The following is a 21,153-nucleotide window of genomic DNA, read 5'->3' as shown; positions in this document are numbered from 1 at the left end:
TGAGACGGTCGACGACATCGACCGCCAGCTGAGCGACATCGAGGCGGCCATCTCCTTGGCCCGCGAGCAGCATGTGCCGAAGTCCCGACCGGTGAGTAACACCCTACCTATCGATACACTAACCAAAGACCTCATTCGTTTGCGTAACACCACTCGCAGGCAGTACCAACGCACTGGTCTGCCTGCATTAAAAAGCGATGTAAATCGCATAAATAAAATCATTAAGGCCAGAATGGTGGACCTTAGAAACAACGACTTTGCCAATAAGATCCGCTCTCTCCCAGACTGTGCTAAGCCGTTCTGGAAGTTGACAAAAATTTTGAAAACTAAATCTCGACCCATTCCACCGTTGCGTCCACTGGACAACACCAGCTCTGTGGATCGTTTGATAACCCCTGCTGAGAAGGCTGCTGAGCTAGGCCGGCACTTCATCAGCTCTCACAATCTCGGGCAAGACATTGTCAGCCCACAGGAAGCTGTCGTCAATGAACATGCTTCCAACCTTCATCTGATCCCCAACGACTTCTCGGAGGAGTTGGAGATCACAGCTGATGAATTGACGGCCTACATTAAAACATCGAAAAATATGAAGGCCCCAGGCTTCGATAACATCCTGAACTTGGAGCTCAAGAACTTGAGCTCCCAGTTCTACCAACATCTGGCACTGATTTTCAATCAGTGCCTCAGACTTAGCTACTTCCCCTCGTCGTGGAAGTCAGCTAAAGTCATACCAATCCCGAAGCCTGGGAAGGATCCTACTTCCCCCAAAAGCTACCGCCCCATCAGCCTTCTCTCAGGGTTATCAAAACTCCTTGAAAAAGCGATCCACAGACGGTTACTTGCTGCAACCAACCACAACAACATCCTACTCGAGGAACAGTTTGGTTTCCGACACGGTCGTTCCACCGTGCACCAACTGAACCGAGTAACGAACATCCTCAGACGGAACAAGTCTGTGTCCAAAACATCCGCCATGGCCCTGCTGGACGTTGAAAAGGCCTTTGACAACGTCTGGCACGATGGTCTGGTGTACAAGCTACAGCGACACAATCTTCCCAGCTACCTGGTGAAAATAGTACAAAACTATCTATCGGGCAGGATCTTCAGTGTTTCGATGCATGCTGCAGTCTCTGACGCGCAAGATGTGTCCGCCGGCGTTCCGCAGGGAAGCATACTAGGTCCACTTCTGTTCAACATTTTCACCTCGGACATGCCCCAACTCCCTGAAAATGGATCTCTGTCGCTGTTCGCTGATGATACCGCAGTCGTCCACAACGGTAGGGTAATACGAGCGCTCACGTCGAGACTGCAAAGAAGCCTGAATGTCCTGACAGAGTACTTCACCAGCTGGAAGATTTGTGTCAACGCGGCGAAGACCCAGGCTATCCTCTTCCCACACTCCAAATCCCCAAGACTTGCTCCGGCTGAGGACTGTAAGATCACCCTCAATGGCTCAACGGTGGAATGGTCGAACGTAGCTGATTATCTTGGCCTCACCTTAGACAGCAAGCTGCTGTTCAGACAGCAGGTCGACAAGACGGTCACCAAATGTAACATCTTACTAAAGTCACTTTATCCTCTTATCAACCGGAAGTCGACTCTGTCCCATAAGAACAAGCTTGCTGTTTACAAACAGATCATCTTGCCAGTCATCGAATACGGCGTGCCAGTCTGGGAGAGCTGCGCCAAAACACACCATCTGAAACTCCAACGAGTTCAAAACAAGTTCCTACGGATGATTCTCAACACTCCTCCGAGAATGAGAACATCCGAGGTTCACCGTCTGGCCGGAATGAAAACACTCGATGAGCGCTTTGGTGAGTCTATCGATAGGTATAGGGTACGTTGCCACAGCTCCGACCAACAGGTCATCCGAGACCTTGTTCACCCCCTAGAATAACAAATTTTGTATATAGTAGTTTTGTAAATAGTAGCTAGGTTATCAAATTCTTTCCACTCTCTCCTTTCTCTTTTATAAAAGCCACCAGAGCTCCAATAGGAGCCGACATGTAAATTAGTATGTAAAATTTTTAAATAGTACCAAGACAAAAATGTATATAAATAACCATAAAGATGAAGTGCCAGAAGGGCAGATCACTTGAAATGTAAAATAATTGTTAAAACCAAAAGAATATGAAAATAAAACGAATTTTAAGTAAAAAAAACGCATTTCATTCATTCTTCCATCGGACACGGAGCGTGCAACACACTAAGAGTTGGATCGAGCTGACGGTAGCAGCGAGGCTTTGAAAAATTCTCTCGCTGTTACTTCCCACCCCGCCGGGCCGAGGCTCAATCCGAGCGCCCACTGAGCGTGCGCCTGTCCGGGCATTGGACTGAATAAAACGAACTGCGCGAAGCGCATTTCATTCATTCTTCCATCGGACACGGAGCGTGCAACACACTAAGAGTTGGATCAAGCTGACGGTAGCAGCGAGGTTTTGAAAATTCTCTCGCTGTTACTTCCCACCCCGCCGGGCCGAGGCTCACACCCAGAGCGCCATTTCCTCGATTCGTGAGTTTTCTTGCGACAGTCATCCGACCCAGTTGATAGCTGGGCAAACGATCAGAATGGACTCGTCAGATGTCGGTCGCGACAGTGGCGCAACATTCAACGGACCGCTGGCTCCCACAAAGTAAGTTTGCATAGACTCCGGTGGAAATAGACGGAGGTCTAGTTAAAAAAAATAAGAATCGAACTCGGTGGACATAGACGAGTTTCGAATATGCCTCCGGTGGAAAAAGACGGAGTGTATTAGAAAATTGCTTTGGAAATTGAGCTAATCCAATTATTTTGTGATTCGTTACAGAACGCCCTCGAAAAAGTCCCTTCTAAAGGAACTGAGCGAGGTTCTCAAAAAGAACAACGCACTCCGCGAGCAAGTGGCAAGTTTGTCAGGCTTTGGCAGTGACTGGATTCCGGCGTCGTCTAGCACGGGCCACTCTGATGGACCACTTCTTTCGGCGATGAGCAATTGGTCACTTGGTGCACTGAACATACCGGAATGCGTACCATCGGAAGGGCAAACTGAAATTGACAAACAAGCATTCGAATACTGGAAGGACATGCTTGTTTCGTCGCTTCAGCTGGCCAACGCTACAGATGAAAGGATGAAATACGGAGTGTTCAAGATCAAGTCTGGCCCCAAGCTCCGGGAAATCTTGAGCACGACATCTTCTACACCAGAGATGCCGGATGAGCAAACTTCCCCATTCTCGAACGCATTGGCTCGACTTGACGGATACTATGGATCCAGGGCATACACACTAACGCAACGAGGAAAGCTTATGATGATGCTGCAAGGAGCTACGGAAAACAGCATTGCATTTGTGCGGCGCGTGACCTGTGCTGCGAAGCTGTGTGGTTATGGACCGGATGAAGAGATGGAGGCGGTAGTGAGAGTTATCACACAAAGGGCTAACGATGCTAGAGTTCGGACACTGGCCAATCGGAATTGGCTGAAGCAAGGTACCATGAAGGACCTCATCGATCTGATCCAGGACCATGAGATTGAAAAATCAAGCGAAGAAGAGTTTCTAAGGAGGCAAAGGCTGAGAGATTCGCCATTGGTTGCGGCGGTGTCTCACAGCAATGAGGAATATCGTAACCAACGAACAGCTTTCAGTTCGTACGGAAGAGGCAGAGGATTCCCGAACCGTGGTGGTGGAAGAGGAGGACGAGGATTTTCGAGAGGCAACAATCGTTCACAATCCAACTGTTGGAGGTGCGGAAGCGTTTATCACCGATCATCTGAATGCTTTGCGATCAAGAAGGACTGTCGAATTTGCCGACAGTATGGCCATATTGCTCGTTGCTGTCCATCGAATCAGTCCAGCCCATTGGAGCAGAGAAGACCCTTAAAACGCCACGCAGAGGAAGAGGAGCCTACCGTAGAACGGAAGATTGCCGCCATCGAATGTGCGAAAACGGAAGCTGATCCAGACCCAAAGGTACAAAACATTGATGATTTGGAGTAACATGTTTTATTGAAACAATCTTAAATGGATTACAACTTGAAAGAAAAGTTTTATTTGAAATAAACTAATTGAAATAAAAGAAAATAAAATATTGATTTAAATGTTTGCGTATCATTTTACAGGCTAAAACCGATTCACAAGTCGCCGAATCTGATACACTAGAGGTGAACAACATGCAGGCCACTTGTGGCCATAGAATTCCAAATGCAACGATTGAAGCAAAAGTTGCCGGGATTGGAGTTAAATTTCTAATTGATTCTGGTGCGCAGGTGAACACCATTACAAAGGCATCTTTCGACCTGATTTTAGCCGATCAGAACGCTAAGTCTCAAATAATTGGTCTGAAATCCTCTTCTGACACACCATTGAAAGCGTATGCAATGCCTGAACCAATCAAAGTTGTCGCCAATTTTTCCGCTGAGTTGTTCATTTCGCACGATAGACCAGTAACAGTAGAAAAATTCTACGTGGTGGATGAGTTCAAAGCACTTTTGGGGCTTAACACGGCGATCAGATACTCAGTCCTTGACGTTGGTTTAAATGTGCCTATACGACAGCAGAAACGGCACCAGTTTCAGCCCAATGGACGCTATATTCAAACCGTTTCAACCAGAGAGTTTCCAAAATTCAACATTCCTCCAGTGTCGTTGAAGTATAATGCTAATATGCCGCCCGCTCGTAATGTGTACACTCACATTCCAAAAGCATTCAAGGAACTTACGAAACAGAAGATTGACTATCTTCTATCAAGCGGGATCATTGAAGAGGTCACTATGGACATGGATCGTTCATTCTGTTCTTCCCTATAGGTGGTACCCAAAGGAAAGAATGACATTCGACTCGTCATCGATTTGCGGGGACCCAATCGATGTATCTATAGAACTCCCTTCAAAATGCCCACACTTGAGTCGATACTGATGGAACTTCATGGTGCCCAGTGGTTCTCCACCATTGATTTGACGAACGCATTTTTCCATATTGAGTTGGACGAAGGCTCACGACATTTAACGAACTTTTTCGCCGGAGATGGGCTCTACCGTTATCGCAGACTCCCGTTCGGACTGACGAATGCTCCCGATATATTTCAGGAGACTCTGCAAACCGTTGTACTTGCTGGATGTGAAGGTCAGATTAATTACTTGGATGACGTATTGATCTTCGGGCGTACTAAGAAAGAACACGACGAAAACTTGGAACAGGTGATGAAGAGCTTGGAAAACCATAATGTCAAAATAAATGAAGAAAAATGCGCTTTCGGAAAGCAGTCGGTTGAATTTCTGGGCTTCGTAGTGTCAGCTGAAGGATGGAAGATCGAAGAAGAGAAGATTTCAGCCTTGCGAAACTTCAGGCATCCAGAGTCGATTGCAGAGGTGAAGAGTTTTTTAGGATTGGTCAACTTTATCGGAAAATTTATCCCAAACAGAGCAGACAAAACGATAAGGCTTCGAGAGTTAGCAAGAGCTGATCGATTCTTCTGGAATCAGGAACTCGAGGACGAATTTGAGCTCCTAAAAAATGAGGCGTGGGACACCATTACGCTTGGATATTTCAACAGAGACGACCGCACAGAACTATTCGTCGATGCTTCACCGTTTGGCTTGGGGGCGGTATTAGTCCAATTCGACCAGGAATCTAACCCGAGGGTAATAGCGTGTGTTTCAAAGGCGCTATCTGTTACAGAGCAGAAGTATCCCCAGACACAAAAAGAAGCCTTGGCAATGGTTTGGGCTGTTGAAAGACTTTCTGTGTACCTCACGAGTATGTTCTTTACAATACGAACTGATGCAGAATCGAATGAGTTTATTTTTGGTGGCCAGCACAGAATTGGGAAAAGAGCAGTGACGAGAGCAGAGTCATGGGCATTGCGACTGCAGCCCTACAATTTCAATGTCAAAAGGATACCTGGTGAAATGAATGTGGCAGATGCACTGTCCAGATTGGTCGAACAAAGTCAGCCAATCAAATCGTTTGATGAGGAAGCCGCCACCAATCATTTGCTGTACTTTATCGATGCAGGAGCAATGGAAATTTCCTGGGACGATATTGAGAAACATTCGGAAAAGGATACAGAGTTGGAGAAAGTAAGAGCTGCACTTGAAACAGGACACTGGGAGCATGGTTTGCGCAGATATGAATCACAGGCCAAGGAGCTTAGTGTTTTTGGAAGCTCGGTTTTCAGAAGCGACAAGATAGTTCTTCCAGAAGAATTACGAACAAAAGCTATTGAGTCGGCTCATCAGGGCCATATGGGAATCGGTTCCACCAAAAGAATCCTACGTGACCATTTCTGGTGGCCTGGAATGAGTTCGGAGGTTGAATCATTCATAAAGCGCTGTGAAACGTGTCTACTGCTATCAAAGAAGAACCCACCTATTCCGTTGACCAACAGAGAACTTCCCTATGGTCCGTGGGAAATTTTACAGATTGACTTCTTCACTGACAAAGAGTTTGGATTTGGAGAATTTCTCGTGATCGTCGACACATACTCGCGTTATTTGCACGTCATAGAGATGAAACACATGGATGCAGATTCCACAATCACGGCTCTGCACAAAATCTTCGCCGACTGGGGTTATCCTTTGGTGCTGCAAAGTGATAATGGCCCCCCTTTTCAAAGCGATAAATTCGTACAGACCTGGGAAAATAAAGGGATCAAGATCCGCAAATCGATTCCTCTTTGCCCACAATCCAACGGAGCTGTTGAAAGGCAAAACGAAGGGATAAAGCGAGCATTGTCAGCCTCTAAATTGGATGGAGTAAATTGGAGACAAGCCCTGAACAAATACGTGCACATGCACAATAAAGTACGGCCACTCACTCGTCTGGGAGTAACGCCATTCGAGCTGTTAGTTGGCTGGAAATTCCGAGGAACATTCCCTGGATTATGGAAGACTCAAGCATCGCCAGAACTGGACCGTGAAGATATCAGAGAGAAGGATGCGTATTCGAAGCTCGAAAGCAAGAAGAATGCAGATTTTCGAAGAAATGCCAAAGATTCGGACCTCGCAGTTGGAGATAAAGTCATCTTAACGCAAACCAAGCGAAATAAGTCAGATTCAAATTTCAATCCTGAAAAGTTCACGGTTATAGCACGAGATGGAGCCAAACTTGTAGTAAAAAGCAGCCGTGGAGTGATTTATTCAAGGAACGTAGGGGATGCTAAGAGGGCCATCCAAGATTGCGAAGACCACTGTCAGGAAAATTCTGATAACTTTCAAAGTTTTGCTGGCATTCCCAGTAATGATGCAGTGTCAGAAAAAGGTGAAATATTTTCTTAATTTTATTATTCAAGGATTCAGCTTATTATCTAATTTTCAAGGTGGTAACATTTCGAAACACTCTGAGAGCGTGGACAAAAGATTCGAAGCAGCTCAAAATATGGATCTTCAGCAAACATATCCAAATATCGATAAAGATAGAAACATTGGTAAGTTAAAACAAATAACTAAGAATAAATCTACTGAGTTTTACTTTCTACAGATGGATCGTCGAATGTTGATGTACCTGGAGGTCAATCCAAGGGAGGCAGCGCCGTAGTGCCAATGCCACGGCCGCAACGAGAGAAGCGGCTGCCAAGCAAGCTGAAAGACATGGTGTTGTACAACATATATGACTAAAATAAGCGGAACGAGGAAAATCAATATCAAATAACAAATTAAATTGTTGATTGATGTCATAGCTATTATTTTAACTTAATGTAAGTCATTACATCAACAAAGAAATAAGAATGATTTATTAACAATTAGTTCATCGGTAATAAAGAAAACCATGTATATAAAAAAAAAAGTAATAAAATAATAAAATAAAACACATAATTCATCATTTCATGAGAGTAGAGGAGGAGGGGATTGTAGTATATGAGATTGACAATTGTAAAAATGTACAAATAAAATGTAAAGCATTAAAAACAACTGTTGTGGAATTCACAGAATGAAAACCTATCACAAACTGTCTGAAAGAAAGCCATCGGGATAATGTCTGTTGTTTGTGCTCCGCCCATCGGTAATTGAAGTAAAAAAAAAAAAAACTTCACCGTCTGTTTTTGCTTCCCACCCCGCCGAGCCGAGACTCACTTCGAGCGCCCACCCACTGTGTACTAGTCTGGACATTGGATTGAATCAAACGAACTGCGCGAAGCGCATTTCATTCATTCTTCCATCGGACACGGAGCGTGCAACACACTAAGAGTTGGATCGAGCTGACGGTAGCAGCGAGGCTTTGAAAAATTCTCTCGCTGTTACTTCCCACCCCGCCGGGCCGAGGCTCAATCCGAGCGCCCACTGAGCGTGCGCCTGTCCGGGCATTGGACTGAATAAAACGAACTGCGCGAAGCGCATTTCATTCATTCTTCCATCGGACACGGAGCGTGCAACACACTAAGAGTTGGATCGAGCTGACGGTAGCAGCGAGGCTTTGAAAAATTCTCTCGCTGTTACTTCCCACCCCGCCGGGCCGAGGCTCAATCCGAGCGCCCACTGAGCGTGCGCCTGTCCGGGCATTGGACTGAATAAAACGAACTGCGCGAAGCGCATTTCATTCATTCTTCCATCGGACACGGAGCGTGCAACACACTAAGAGTTGGATCAAGCTGACGGTAGCAGCGAGGTTTTGAAAATTCTCTCGCTGTTACTTCCCACCCCGCCGGGCCGAGGCTCACACCCAGAGCGCCATTTCCTCGATTCGTGAGTTTTCTTGCGACAGTCATCCGACCCAGTTGATAGCTGGGCAAACGATCAGAATGGACTCGTCAGATGTCGGTCGCGACAACTGGGACAACCACGCTGATGGGGCTACCACCTTGGATCTAGCTGTGCGTGGTGCAGCGTTTCTTACTCAGCCGCTGGATGTCAGAACAGACGATGTTTGAGCTGCACCTCCTTCGTGAACAGACGCTCGGGTCGTCCCTGCTTAATCTAGCTAAAGTCAGAAGGACAACAGCGCCCAGGCTGCACTACCAGCTGCGCACACAACTCTTAGCAGGCGGTCTTTGCCATCGCTTGACCCGTGGAAGCATGAGTTAGGAACTTGTGAGGACAAGAGACATTTTTTATCAATAACGGCGCCGGCCACGTCCTTATAAGTCAGTTGGGAAGGGAAATGAATGTTAGAGTTTGCTGTGTGCTGGTTGTTGCTACTAAAGACCGAGATCACCTCTGGATCCCCACAACCAGCACAGACTGGGGTATTTGTTGGACGGAAAGTATGGGAGATCTGGGAGTCACCGTTGGGTCGGTGATGCGTTCCATGGATAGAGGATATTTATAGTGTTCGTAAGGTGGTGTGGTGATTATTATGAAGGATAAGCGACACAGTTCCCTTTGGTTGCATAACTTGTAGGCGTTATATAACACTGTGCTGTGGAACTTGGAAGGAAGGGAAGAGAATTTTTGCAATTTCTGGTTCTAGCGATGGCTATGAACAAAGGGCACTTCACTGTTTTGATTTTGTATGGGATTTTGACGTTTCTTGGCCTTGTTGTTTACCAAATTTTTGTAAGAGTGAAAAAGAAGGAAAGAATTTCATGCAATGCCCTTTATGAATATACATGAATTGTATATGTAGAGAAGAGAGAGAGAGATAAAGAGGATAGAAAGATACAAAGTAGGATGAAAGGGACGGGCCAGGGATTGAAACCCATGACCTTCTGCATACCTATCAGAAGCGGTAGCCACTAGACCACCAAGCCCGTCTAATTTTCACAAAACCTTTGGTCAATATTAAACAATGTTTCCATTATTTTGAAATTTCCTTGAATTTCACAAATTTCATTCACAGTTTCCGTCTAAATTTTTTAAATTTTTCTTTTCTTCAACCTTTTGCCCAACAGATCGAAGCTGCGCCCACCGGATTGTGACCAAACGCTGGCGGATGGTCGGTCATCTGCATTCGGGTGGTATAGTTTTTGCGCCATCGCTCCTCCTACCGCAAGGTGTGAAGGTGAAAATGTGATAATTGTTGCGGTGTGACATAAAAAATCCCAAACGTGTAGGGAGTTTAAAACAATAAAAAAAAAAAATTAAATCCGTAATCGGCCGGAACCGGGTGTGCCCGCATACTGGTGTAGCGTTTTTGGACGAAATTGAATGAGCGGTGGGTATATGCCTGCTGTATAGTGGTGAAACTGAAGAGCCTCCTCGGTGCGAAATCTGTTCCCGGTGAAATATTTGTGCAACGAGTGGGTGATATTTCGCGGAAAAGCTGTTTATATTTACGATTTGGGAATTTCCCGTGAATTGTGGCGGTGGTGCAAAAGGTGAATAGTGTGTTGTGACGACAGGGATAACGAATTGCAGCTGCCAGTGCCTGTGTCACCTACATATCTGTGTTGCTGTTGTTGGCGAGGAAGCATCATTGACCCACCGAGAGGACACACCTCGTGGATAACCAGGAATTTTAATTAAATGCCAGAATGAAGACATCAAGGTAATGAGTTTTATTTGGACTTTCAGCGGGGGTGGGACGGGCGTAATCACTAACCACTGAATAGTTTATTTATGGGGTTTCAATAAATATGACGTAAACATTTGCTTCATTTAAATTGCTAAAATATTATTGAACAATTGATGACCATACTGTCTGTTTGGATAGCATCAATTATGTTACTTCAATTACATTGATAAAATCTCATCAAATATTCTATGCAAATGCATGCAATTTGCCCAGAGTTAGACTATTGATGGAGGACTGAGGTTATTACCAATTACATAGGTACATACTTTGCTCTTGAAAGTAATACTAAAGATAGCAAACTAGAAACGTTCTAATATCCAAGTTTCACTTCTTTCAGCTGAAACACTTTAGGAGCATCTGATGATATCCTCGATTGTCTTTAATGCAAAGCATTAAAACAAGCTTCCCTGTGTGTCGTCTAACACAATTCAATCACTGCAAAAGCTTGAATTAAAGTACCCTCAGCATACCCATCGACTCCACACGCACGTTCAGAGCAGAACATCTCAACGGACCAAAAACTACGACACATAGAATCCATTTCGTCACAACCCACCAGGGAGTGGATTATGCCGCGGCAAGCACATCATAGAAACACCACCCCTGACGAAGGTACTTGAGCTGAAGAGACCTTAAAGAGCGGACTCCCAATAAGAACGAAAAAAGGCGAACACCACCGTCGTCATCGCTGCCGCCGTCGCCGCCGCCACACAAAACGAACCCATTTGGAAAGATATCATCACGTCAAACAGCTCACAGCTCCCAGAGCTTCAGTGGGACCAAGCCACGCGCTCCCAATGAGTGCTACTCCACATGCCGCTCCTTGTGCGGTGGCATTATGCTCCGATTTGATACTGAGCTTCTACTTCTATGTAAAGGGGAGTCTGTGTAAGATGCGTTATTGAAGTATAACACGCATTGGGTTCTTTAGGTGTATGCAGATTATTTCGTAACCGGAATTTCCGTAAAAAAATAAGTCAAATTTCAAAATTTTTGAAATGCATTCAAACTTTGTGTGGGGGATTTCTTTTTTATCAGGGCGAACAAAATTTTATCGATTGAACTATCATTATATCCACGGAAATTAAAACTGTTTTGTTTATAAAACCATCAACACAAAGGAATTGGAACGCAATAGAATCGTGTTATACTCAGAAAAATAAGCTCTTTCGATTAGGCTATAGAAAATAACAATATTCAGGTATGTAGGTATGTAGCTATGTAGGTCAACTCGGGTCAAAATGTCAGCCCAACGTTTGCGCCGTTAAACTTTTTAAACGATCCATGAAAAATTGCCAAATGATCCATTGATGAGTCTACAATATTCCATAGAAGCATACCAGAAAACCGTAAAGCAGTTTGTACGAATCGCTAGGTATCCACTGTACTGCAAACCCCTACGGCGTATGATAGGCAAATTAGATAGGCAATGAAATGCGAGCTCATCTCGCCCGTTTGCTCATTGTCTGCCAGATCGTGTGATGCATAGGCAGAAGAAAGGCTTTGATGTGGTCTGATGAGATATAGCGTGATCGAGGAAGATTATTAAATTAGATCGCGGAGATTTATTACTTGAATTTGTGCAAAAGGTGTCGATGAAAATAATCTAATCTAGATTGGTAAACTGAACGTAAAATAGTATTTATAACAAAGAAGTGAACTAAAATTTATCTTTTAATAATTAGGTTAGTTTCCTACGAGTACACAAAAGAATCTATTGAATTTCACCTACGTTTCCATATGAGTGAATTCTTTAAACAGTAAGTTTTGTGCTTTGAGTTAGAGTTATAAAATTAAAACGGGATTTTCTCTAGGTTCAATTGCATCACCAGTTTATGGAAAGTGGGCCAGACAAATCTAATGTAAGGTTGTTTTGAGGAGAAACTTAAATTGTAAGACGTCTGATTCATTCCATAATTCAATATCACTAAATAAAATGTTTTTTTTTTTTAGCTTTGAGCGTATTCCCAGTAAACGCTACAGAGAGGTTCTTCCGTATAAATCCGAACATTTTCTCAAAGAATTTAATTCTTTGTTCGGAACCTTACAAAATGTCCCGCCCACCACCGTTGGATAACACCTACTGCGTGTGCGAGTTGTGTCAGTTGTCCCCCTCGATCGATCGTGGAATGGTGGCCTGCGACGAGTGCGGGAAATGGTTTCATTATTCCTGCGCAAATGTGGACGACTCTATCCAGAACCAACCGTGGTGTTGTAAGCTTTGCCTGGCGATGAGGTCCCAGCGCCACAGAGGGACTAGCACGGTGTCATCGAGGAGAAAGAAGGCGAAGGAATTGGAGCTCAAGCGCTTGGACGAAGAGTATGCTATGCAGCAGGAGTATATGCGAAGAAGGTATGACGTCATGGCATCGTACACAGCTAGTCGCGTTCGGTAATTTTTACCGAAATCTCAACAGCTGAGCGATCGGTAATGGTTTTTTACCGAAATCCTGTAAAAATTACCAAATTTCGGTAAAATGTTATCGTTTATCTGTCAAAATTTAACGAAGTTCGGTAAACGTCACCGAATTTTCCGGTAAAAAACTTAACGGTTGAGATTTCGGTAAAAAAATTACCGAAGTCGGTGATTTTTTCCAAGTGTGTATATCGACGAATCCGACGATGATGAGGAGGAAAGCGTTCGAAGCTCGAAGGTGAGCAACGTTAGTCGGACCAGACAGTGGATCGATAAGCAAATAGAGGTAAAGCAAGGACAGAAAGCCTTCGAGACCTACGGTATGCAAGCGATCCCAGTAGCTGGGCCAAGTTACGTTGGCTTGCAAGGGGCCTGTTTTCCAGTAACTCCAGCCGGTCGTCCGGATTCTCGTGTTTTACCCCGACAGCAACAAATTCCGCCAGCAGCTGTAGTACACGATAGACAACATGTTCCATCACTACCAGAACTCCAGCCTCTAGGGAGTACCATGAATTCGTACGGGCTGGGGATGGTTTCCAGCATAGCTCGATCCCAGGGACCTCTGGATAACCGAGACCACAGAGCGTCATCGTTCGCGCCCCCTGGCGTTGCTACATTTCGAAATACAGCGGAACCAAGGGTGACCACCTCCGTCAACATGAACGCGAATTTTGAACGGAATGAAAGACAGTGGCAATCAGCACCAGTGCCGCCGTCAATGCTTGGAGAATTTCCGGTGTGTGGACCATCACCAGCTCAAATAGCGGCTAGACAGGTCTGGCCGAAAAAGCTGTCAACATTTTCCGGAGCAGTCGATGAATGGCCTATCTTCATAAGCTCATACGAAAACTCAAATGCAGCGTGTGGGTTTTCAGACGTAGAAAACTTGATCAGGTTACAAGAGAGTCTGAAGGGCGCGGCACTTGAGACCGTACGAAGCAGATTAATCCTACCTGCGAACGTGCCCAGAGTTGTAGACACGCTGCGAAGAATCTATGGTAAGCCGGAAGTGCTGATTAGATCATTGATTTCGAAGGTACGTAGCATTGATCCCCCAAAACAGGAAAGGCTGGACACTGTTATTAAGTTCGGAATGGCAGTCCAGCAACTATGTGATCATTTAGAAGCTGCGAATCAGCAGGATCATCTAAGCAATCCTGTTTTGCTCCAAGAAATGGTGGATAAATTACCCACTAGTTTCAAGCTAGAGTGGGTTCGTTTCAAGAAGGTCGTACCGCACGTGTCGATTCGAACCTTCGGGGATTTCATGGAGCAGTTGATGGACAAGGCAAGTGAAGTCACCTTCGTGAACCCAACTATGGAGGCATCAGCGAAACAGGAAAGGAAGGCTCCAAAAGAGAAAAGCTTCATCCACGCACACAACGATGTGTCCGGCACCAACGTTGACGATAAATCAAGGAAGTTCGCAACGCAGGCGGCGGAGGATAAAACGTGTGCGACGTGTTCGAAGGCCGGGCACCGTGCAAGGAATTGCGAAGACTTCAAAAAGCTGTCTCTCGGTGAACGTCTGCGCTTGGTCGCTGATCGGAATCTTTGTAATCTGTGTCTCTACAACCATGGCACCATGCAGTGTCGAAATAAGCAACAGTGTAACGTTTCAGGATGTGGAGCAAATCACCATCCCTTGCTGCATCGCGTGGAAAAGGCACCAGAAACGAGCTGCATGCTGCACCATCGGAAATCAAAGTCGTCAGTCATATTCCGAGTGGTACCAGTGATCCTGGTTAACGGGACCAAGCAATTTCGAACATACGCGTTTTTCGACGAGGGTTCATCCAGAACATTGTTGGAAAAAGGAGTGGCTAACAAGTTGGGACTGAAAGGTGCGATAAGGCCACTGAATCTGACATGGACGTCTGGCGTGACTAGGACCGAGAAATCATCGATGGCGGTGAAATTGGCTATATCCGGCAAGGACGAGGGCGAACAATATCCGCTAAATGAAGTACATACTGTGGATCGACTAAATTTGCCACAGCAGACCGTAGACTTCGACGAACTGGCTGAGAAGTTTGCACATCTACGGGGCATTGACATTGGGAATCAGGAAAGTGCCCAGCCGACTATCCTAATCGGACTGGATAATATGGATCTGATGGCGCCGATCGAATCGAGAATCGGAAATAAAGACGAACCTATCGGCCTGCGGTGTAAACTCGGATGGACTATCTGTGGCCCTACTAGAGCGATTGCAGGAGAAGACTACTGCGGTGTTCATCAGTGCGACGTTGAAATGGATCGAGTTTTGAAGAATTATTTTACCATGGAGGAAGCCGGCGTCAACTGTCCCTACCGGGTAGAATCCGATGAAGATCGTCGGGCACGTAAGATATTGGAACAAACTACCGTGAGAATTGGTCAAAGTTTCGAGACGGGTCTGCTCTGGAGAATGGATGTCGTCAGCATGCCCGACAGTTACCCGATGGCATACAGGCGACTACAGAGCTTGGAAAAGCGTTTTGCGAAAGAGCCAGGTTTGCAGGACAGGGTCAATACTGGGTAACTCTCGCTGAGACCGTCCCACTATTTACACCATGTCTTCAAAAATGTTTAAGGTGGCGATTTTCTGAAAGTCCTCCCCAAAAAAGTAAGGAAAATGCATTTGGTTAATCAAATTGGTGGACCCCCCGTTAGTTAGAGCCACAAGCATTTTGGTGAACCCCTCGATTTTGATCAATTATTGGCTCATTTAAACCGTTAAAACTCGAAAGTTTCGCCAGAAACCACTTAAAAACTATAGGTTGTTGGAAAGAGAAAAGATAGAGGTACTCTTTGCAGTTATAAAAAGTTTGGTCGGCCATATTGATTTCGGCCGCCATCTTGAATTTATCTACCAAAACATTTTTTTCACCATGTTGGCAACCACCGATTTTCAAATTTCTTGCGTCAATCGAAAGCTGGGACATTTTTACACAACATATCGAAAATTTAGAGATGTATCTTTTTCCTATCAAAAGTTATCTGCACTTTTGTAAATCATGACACGTTTTCTCCATACATTTCCATGCGCACCGGCAATGACACGCAACAGCATCAAAGTTGGCGCCTGCTTGTATACACAAACGCACCTGCAGCAAAATTAGGGCAAATCGGAGGTTCGTTCTCATTTTTAACTGTTTCTCAACGATGCGGGCATTGCTTTTTAAACTTTTTTGGTGTTTTGAAAAGCTAAAACTTTCAACTTTTCATTAGTGGATTCAGATATAGAATAAATGTTCGTAAACACTGTGAAATAACACTGCATTTATGTAAACAATCGGCACCTGGCCCAGTGCGCAAAAGTGGCATGATTCACAAAAGTGCAGATAACTTTTGATAGGAAAAAGATACATCTCTAAATTTTTGATATGTTGTGTAAAAATGTACCCGCTTTCGATTGACGAAAAAAAATTGAAAATCGGAGGTTGCCAACATGGTGAAAAAACAGTTTTGGTATAAAAATCCAAGATGGCGGCCAAAATCAATATGGCCGACCCAACTTTTTATAACTGTAAATAGTAGCCCTATCTTCTCTCTTTTCAACAACCTATAGTTTTTAGGTGGTTTCTGGCGAAACTTTCGAGTTATAACGGTTTAAATGAACCAACAATTGACCAAAATCGAGGGGTCCGCCAAAATGCTTGTGGCTCTAACTAACGGGGGGTCCACCAATTTGATTAACCAAATGCATTTTCCTTACATTTTTGGGGAGGACTTTCAGAAAATCGCCACCTTAAACATTTTTGAAGACATGGTGTAAATAGTGGGACGGTCTCAGCGAGAGTTACCCTACTGCTATTGAGGAGTTCGTCAGAAAGGGCTACGCTCACAAGGCGACCTCCGAGGAATTAGCAGGCACCGAACCCGGTAAAATGTGGTACCTACCACTGAACGTGGTGGTGAACCCCAAAAAAACAGGGGAAAATTCGTTTAACACTGGATGCGGCAGCGAAAGCAGGAGGCGTCTCCTTAAATGATAGGCTGATCAAAGGACCGGATATGCTCGTTTCTTTGCCAGTGACATCAACCACTTTCGAGCACGGCGGATCGGCATAGGAGGAGACATAAGGGAAATGTTCTTGCAAATTCGGATGCGTGAGCAGGACAAACAGTTCCAGCGATTTTTGTTCCGATGCGAGAAAAACTGCGCCCCTGACGTTTACATCATGGATGCCGTTATATTCGGAGCTAAATGTTCACCCTGTAATGCACATTTCACGAAAGATACCAACGCGCTTGAACACGCGAGTCCTTTCCCAGCCGCTGCAGACGCAATAATCAATCGACACTATGTCGATGATTATTTTGACAGCGCAGATGATGAAGACGAAGCGATAAAACGGGCTCTAGAAGTACGTCATGTCCACTCACTGGGAGGATTCGAGATCCGAAGTTGGCTGAGTAACTCGCCTAAAGTGCTGGAAGCTCTAGGAGATCATGAGGGAGTAGCCAAGACTCTATGCTACGACAAAGCTATGGAATCTGAGCGAGTGTTAGGTTTACTCTGGAAACCTGACGAGGACGTCTTCTCATTCAATATGGAATTAATGACGAAACTGGATCCATATCTTATCGACGGAGTCCACCCAACGAAGCGCATTCTCTTGAAGTGCGTAATAAGTTTCTTTGATCCCATTGGATTCCTCTCGCCGCTGCTTATCCACGGGAAAATTATTATTCAAGAGACTTGGAGGAGTAACACTGAATGGGATCAGCCCGTTACTGATGACATCTTCAAAAAATGGCTAGACTGGACCAAAATGTTGCCGAGTATCGAATCAGTCAAAATCCCACGCTGTTTTTTTGGAAATGAATCGATAAACAACGTCAGCGACATTCAATTACATATTTTCTCGGACGCAGGAGAGGATGCCTATGGTTGCGTAGCGTACCTTCGGTACACAGTAGGAGCTGATGTTCGATGCTCGTTAATAGGATCTAAGTGTAAAGTGGCGCCGCTGCAGTTAACATCTACACCTCGATTGGAACTGCAGGCAGCGGTCATTGGAGCACGCATGCTTAACACCCTTTGCTCATCTTTGAGCGTGCCTATCCAAAAGCGCTTTCTGTGGGTTGATTCCATGACCGTCCTATCGTGGATAAGATCCGACAGCCGAAAGTACAAGCTATACGTAGCTCATCGTGTTATAGAGATACTGCACACAACGAACGTAGAGGACTGGAGGTATGTCCCGTCTAAGAAAAACGTAGCGGATGACTTGACCAAGTGGGGCAACGGAACAACGTTGGACGTCGAGTGTAGGTGGTTCAAAGGTCCACCATTTTTATTCGAAGCAATGGAGTCGTGGCCAGAACAACCAGGAACCAAACCCCTAGTGCCCGAAGAACTTCGAACTTGTTATCTGCTACATCATATCGTCCTACCGGAACCTATAATAGACGTGACTAGAATCTCCAAGTGGCGAGTGCTGCTCCGTACGGTGGCCTTGGTTATCCGGTTTATCTCTAACTGTAGGCGACGACTGAAGAAGTTACCTATTGAAGCGATCAACGGTGTTGAAGGAAGGCCTTCGACGATTCCAGCAGTGCAGGTGGTGATCCAACAGGAAGAACTGGATAAAGTTCAGCGAGTATTGTGGCGTATGGCTCAATCGGATTCGTTCGCGGACGAAGTGAAAATTCTGATGAAGAACAAAGAACTACCACCGAGTGAATGGATTCATATCGAAAAATCTAGTCGGCTATTTAGGACTTCGCCATTCATAGACCAGGACGGAGTGGTGAGAATGGAAGGTAGAACGGCAGCGGCCGAGTTCGCGGCGACCTGTACTCGATTTCCAGTGATATTGCCTAGAGAACATACGATTACAGCGAAGATAATTGAAGATTTCCATGTGCGGTACGGCCATGCATCGAAGGAGACAATGGTGAACGAAGTGCGTCAAGCCTATTTCATCCCAAAATTACGAACAGCGGTGGGGAAGGTGATCAACGGTTGCTTGGTGTGTAGGCTACGCAAAAGTAAACCGACTGTCCCACGAATGGCACCACTACCAGTTCAAAGGATGCAGCCGTTCGTCAGAGCCTTCAGTTACGTGGGTCTGGATTACTTCGGGCCCATTGATGTGAGTATCGGCAGGAGAACTGAAAAGCGTTATGTAGCACTCTTCACATGCCTGGTAGTAAGAGCCGTTGCTTTCAGCCTCAGTACTGAATCGTGTAAACTTGCCATTAGGCGTTTCATTCGACGTCGTGGCTCCCCCGTGGAAATATTCAGTGACAATGGCACGAATTTCAAGGGAGCCAGCCGAGAACTAAGAGAAGAGCTGAAGAAGATTGATGAGGAATGTGCCGACACGTTCACGGATGCAAGGACCAAATGGACCTTCAACCCCCCATCCGCTCCCCACATGGGTGGTGTGTGGGAGCGAATGGTGAGGTCTGTTAAAGATGCGATGGCTGTGCTGAATGATGGCCGGAGACTAAACGATGAAATCTTGATAACCACGTTGACTGAAGCAGAGTACCTGATCAACTCGCGCCCCCTGTTGTATTCTGGTACGGAGGACACAGAGCTAGACGCTATCACACCTAACCACTTCCTGTGTGGGAGCTCTTCTGGACAACATGAACCGTTCCAGACACCGATTTCACTGGCGGAAGAACTGAGGAGTACTTACAAGCGTTCGCAAGCCTTGGCAAGGGAGCTTTGGACACGATGGTGTAAAGAATATTTTCCAACATTGAACCAGCGAAGCAAGTGGTACGAAGATGGCCGCACATTGAAAGTTGGAGACCTGGTTCTGGTAATGGATACTAAGGACAGCGCAGGAGTACGAGGAATCATTGAAGAGGTTTTCGCAGGATTGGATGGACGTGTTCGACAAGCCGTGGTTCGAACTAACACAGGATGTTTCAGGCGACCGGTTTCGAAGTTAGCGATTCTAGAACTAGAGGATAAACCTGGTGAGGCATCTAAAGAGGGACAGGACCAGGGTTTATGGGCTGGGGAGTGTACGAATCGCTAGGTATCCACTGTACTGCAAACCCCTACGGCGTATGATAGGCAAATTAGATAGGCAATGAAATGCGAGCTCATCTCGCCCGTCTGCTCATTGTCTGCCAGATCGTGTGATGCATAGGCAGAAGAAAGGCTTTGATGTGGTCTGATGAGATATAGCGTGATCGAGGAAGATTATTAAATTAGATCGCGGAGATTTATTACTTGAATTTGTGCAAAAGGTGTCGATGAAAATAATCTAATCTAGATTGGTAAACTGAACGTAAAATAGTATTTATAACAAAGAAGTGAACTAAAATTTATCTTTTAATAATTAGGTTAGTTTCCTACGAGTGCACAAAAGAATCTATTGAATTTCACCTACGTTTCCATATGAGTGAATTCTTTAAACAGTAAGTTTTGTGCTTTGAGTTAGAGTTATAAAATTAAAACGGGATTTTCTCTAGGTTCAATTGCATCACCAGTTTATGGAAAGTGGGCCAGACAAATCTAATGTAAGGTTGTTTTGAGGAGAAACTTAAATTGTAAGACGTCTGATTCATTCCATAATTCAATATCACTAAATAAAATGTTTTTTTTAGCTTTGAGCGTATTCCCAGTAAACGCTACAGAGAGGTTCTTCCGTATAAATCCGAACACAGTTATTTGGATCCTTGAAACATTGTCGAATGCTCTCTTCTTTTCGTAAAACTTAGAAAAAAAAAAATTCTGGAATTTCATAAACTGCTCCTTAAAATGGTTGAAAGGATCCCTAGAATGATCCATAAAAATAGCAAGCGATCCCTAAAAAAGTTGGAGGGGTTGTATACTAGATACGACCGCAAGTCTGACGTTGAATAACGTCCGTTTATGCATTAGTTTCGACTATTGAATGCTGTATTGAAGTTGATATAGACTCTGAAGTTTTGTGGTCCTTTGGTTTGATTGTAGATGTTTATTGATAGACCTTGATGTTAGTGTAGTGAAGGATGCCATACGAACTCGAAAATCAACTCTTGAGTGGAATTTTCTGTGGCCCTGAAAAGGGCCGTTTGTTGGATTGAAGATGATGATTTATACATTTTGATGTTCATGCAGAATGATTTATCGTCATGTCATGGATCTTGATGCCGATGAATGTTGATGGAACATGCTCTGAAAGTTGGTTGAAGTCGGTTGGTGTGGCTGTTTGGAGGAATGTGAAATCATTATTACTGGCTAATCAGAGTTTATCCGGTGAACTACCTGTTTAACACTCAAATAGTGTCAGCATCGGTCGGTGGTGGAGGAAGTACGAATAGCATCTCTTAGTCTCACACTTCACATTTCGCGTAAATGTCAGATCCTC

At 44.9% G+C, this 21,153-nt stretch overlaps 2 protein-coding genes across 2 annotated transcripts in view; both read left to right on the top strand.

Annotated features, from left to right (window-relative positions):
- LOC109409361 (thrombospondin type-1 domain-containing protein 4) overlaps nucleotides 1-21,153 on the top strand; it is an 820,641-nt gene that overhangs the window by 27,969 nt on the left and 771,519 nt on the right. The window contains exon 2 of the mRNA XM_029859333.2: nucleotides 9,806-10,401. Coding sequence (XP_029715193.1) covers nucleotides 10,388-10,401 — 14 coding nt within the window. The 5' untranslated portion in view covers nucleotides 9,806-10,387. The remainder of the gene's footprint in view (nucleotides 1-9,805; nucleotides 10,402-21,153) is intronic.
- Nucleotides 2,200-4,769, top strand: LOC134286315 (uncharacterized). Its single transcript, XM_062847920.1, has 2 exons — nucleotides 2,200-2,636; nucleotides 2,811-4,769. Exons 1-2 carry the CDS (start codon nucleotides 2,572-2,574, stop codon nucleotides 3,976-3,978), a joined length of 1,233 nt encoding a protein of 410 aa, XP_062703904.1. The 5' UTR covers nucleotides 2,200-2,571; the 3' UTR covers nucleotides 3,979-4,769.

The sequence above is a fragment of the Aedes albopictus genome, chromosome 2 (genome assembly GCF_035046485.1).
Source record: "Aedes albopictus strain Foshan chromosome 2, AalbF5, whole genome shotgun sequence".
NCBI classification, from domain to species: domain Eukaryota; kingdom Metazoa; phylum Arthropoda; class Insecta; order Diptera; family Culicidae; genus Aedes; species Aedes albopictus.
Note: the sequence above shows the minus strand (reverse complement) of the source record. Positions and strands in the feature narration are given on the sequence as shown.

Bases quoted from the DNA above. Each gene is read 5' to 3' on its own strand.
- LOC134286315 (XM_062847920.1), top strand. From the start codon at position 2,572: ATGGACTCGTCAGATGTCGGTCGCGACAGTGGCGCAACATTCAACGGA. The intron at 2,637-2,810 runs GTAAGTTTGCAT...GATTCGTTACAG, and splicing joins GGACCGCTGGCTCCCACAAA to AACGCCCTCGAAAAAGTCCC.